The 2596-nt window shown below is 33.9% G+C and overlaps 1 protein-coding gene across 1 annotated transcript; it reads right to left on the reverse strand.

Moving 5' to 3' along the window:
* Positions 1 to 573: 573 nt before the first annotated feature.
* Positions 574 to 2393, reverse strand: LOC111384168 (cellulose synthase-like protein G2). The gene is made up of 4 exons (XM_023008420.1): positions 2262 to 2393; positions 1950 to 2128; positions 1501 to 1848; positions 574 to 1249 (listed from the first exon to the last, which is right to left on the reverse strand). Exons 1-4 carry the CDS (start codon positions 2347 to 2349, stop codon positions 701 to 703), a joined length of 1164 nt encoding a protein of 387 aa, XP_022864188.1. The 5' UTR covers positions 2350 to 2393; the 3' UTR covers positions 574 to 700.
* Positions 2394 to 2596: the final 203 nt, after the last annotated feature.

The following is a 2596-nucleotide window of genomic DNA, read 5'->3' on the forward strand; positions in this document are numbered from 1 at the left end:
TCGGTTGGTTCGAGTTAACATTATGATCCTATTAATCATCCCATTAAACTGTTCAAAATCCATTCAGGTAAACGTTGAAGTATATGAATCTTTAGATTATTCGAAAGAATAAAATTATATGCCAGAAACAACAATCCCTTCAATTCAAACATTACTATATCTACTTTCCATAACTCTTCTACATGCTCTTGTATTTGTTTATTTTTTGGGATGTCTATAATGTTTTTCTTGCCATTTGTTTGTATTCTAGAGAGCAATTGCAAAACGCAACCTCTGATTAAAGAATGGACAAAAATAAGTGACAAAGGAAACCTCATAAAATTTGGATCTAGAAAGTTGTTTGTATTCTTACACAAGTGAAAATATTTTTGATATGGAAAATTGTTATGATTTTATTAATCTTTTTAAATAGTTTATGTATTTTCTATGTTAATTATTTCTTGTTGGAAAGTGCTCTATATTTTCTAAGAATTATGGCACTTAGATTTCTATTTAAGTTGTTTAAGCATATATATTTGTAGTCTTTCATAATATCTATACGTCTCTCCAACAGAAATGAAAAAGAAAAATCAATCCAAAAAATAAAGAATTACTTGCATTTTCACTTTGGAACACTCTTAACGGATTGTGCATTATAGTACAAATTTCAATGTCTTGAATGAAAAGCCTAATAATTCTAAAACAATACATGCATTTTCACTTAATAAATAAGAACAAGGGATCCAAAAGACAAAATAATAATACAAAGGGCGGCAGAGAGAAGTGTAATAGATGGTGCAACTCTCCCGTCATCCTTCCTCAAGAACATCCCTTCAGACAATGGATAATTGATCAATATGCCAAATAATGGGATGAAAAGTTGTATAAAAATCTCGCTCGCTTGCTCAATATGAAAAATCTTCACGACACCAATTATGAAGGCTACTAAATTTAGAATGTATAAGGTGCACAATGGAGCTAATAACAGAACTGATGCCTGAAAATCGTAGATTCCCATTTGATAACGTTTATATTGTTCGTCGTTTACTGCCTTATCTGTCGGCAAAAAACTGGCTTCTCTTAAACCAGTCATCTCCAAAATGCCATATAAAGTTCCATACATGTAACAGGTAAGTGACCATAGCATCCAAATTCTCTGTTCTATAGCCCATGTTCGTATCGAATGTCCAGTCGAAAAGATCTCTTGCATGTGTTTGAGTTGCGATGAGAGGAATAGGAATGAAAACACAATGAAAAATGGGTTCGACACCTTAAAAATGAACGAATCCAGTGTTAGCAAAGTATGGCTAATATAAAATCTTATGATCAGAATCTAAAAGACTATGATAGTACATTTGGTGAGTTGGATTAGATAGTGTTCAACATTATTAAATGAATATATAAGTTAAAAGAGTTGTTTACTGTCGTCTGTCCCGTGTGATAAAAATTGTGCATAATTAACATGCTCTAAAATCCTAAAAGTCTTTTGCGTGTTGCAACAAAGAGTGCTTCAAAACGCACCTTGGGATAGAGATGAATGCCATAAAGCAGACAGAGTTGAGGAACAATGGCTAGACAGTAAATAGGCAAGAAGATTAAGATATCATAGGCAAATTCTGCATAACACATGCTTTGAAGAGTCGACATTCTCAGTGGCCCGTATATAAGAGGAGAAAACCTCGAGAAAGCAACTTCCACCAATCCGGCTACCCATCGTGTGTATTGGACTAAAATCTCATTGAGATTTGTAGTAGCTGAACCCAAGAAACACGGCCTTGCTGGATCCAAATAAACTGAAATCCAGCCATTGCAATGTAAATTGAAGCCAGTAAAGTAGTCTTCCAGCACAGAAAAATATCTGAATCCCACCTGCACATAGTGCATCAACTTTCACGACCTCAATAATAAATACTATGTAATAATCTATTTCATATAACGGGGTGAGAGAGGGAGCGAGGGGGAGTTCTTACCTCTTTCCCCCATTTTGTGTTATTGTCGTAACTACAAGAGGCAAGAATTTTGATTTCTTTCAGCAATACGCCAGAAAAATCTTCATCCTTCAATGCATTCGGTTTGTAATTTAGTTGAAGTGATTTGATGAATTCATTGGAGGGACCAAATGACTTTTGTAGCTGGACAAGATCAACATCTGCATATATAGCGAAAAACAAGAATGTTTTATCGAATAGCTATGCAGATTATGTTTTTCTAAGGGAAAAGAAACACATGGATTTCGATTTGAAGTAAGAATTCTGTGGAAGTACTCATATGAATCATTATACCCTCTTGAATATTGGAAGTTCGATAGAGCGCTTCCCTCTTTATGTAAAAACCGGTGCCGGCTAACGAAGACCCCCTAAGCCCATCCATGCCTTCCAATTTCGGCTGAATGTTGAGGCGAAAGATAAAATTAATGGATTAAATAGGAACAAAATTTACCATAAACACATTGCTGAAAAGTGAAAAGGTTTCAGTATTATACCCATGTAAGTATTATGCCCTAGGTCCAATCGATTTTGGACATAAATACTTTCATATATAATTAATACAATTAAATGGCAGATCTATTATTTAATTAATAGACAATTAAATAAATAATAGAGTCCGTAGATTCAAA

Source organism: Olea europaea, unplaced genomic scaffold (assembly GCF_002742605.1).
Source record: "Olea europaea var. sylvestris unplaced genomic scaffold, O_europaea_v1 scaffold2861, whole genome shotgun sequence".
NCBI classification, from domain to species: Eukaryota; Viridiplantae; Streptophyta; class Magnoliopsida; order Lamiales; family Oleaceae; genus Olea; species Olea europaea.

Excerpts from the sequence above, each read along its gene's own strand:
- LOC111384168 (XM_023008420.1), bottom strand. The coding sequence starts at position 2,349 with ATGGATGGGCTTAGGGGGTCTTCGTTAGCCGGCACCGGTTTTTACATA. Across the intron at positions 2,129-2,261 it reads AACTTCCAATATTCAAGAGG|ATGTTGATCTTGTCCAGCTA; the intron begins GTATAATGATTC and ends CTATATATGCAG. Across the intron at positions 1,849-1,949 it reads ACACAAAATGGGGGAAAGAG|GTGGGATTCAGATATTTTTC; the intron begins GTAAGAACTCCC and ends CACTATGTGCAG.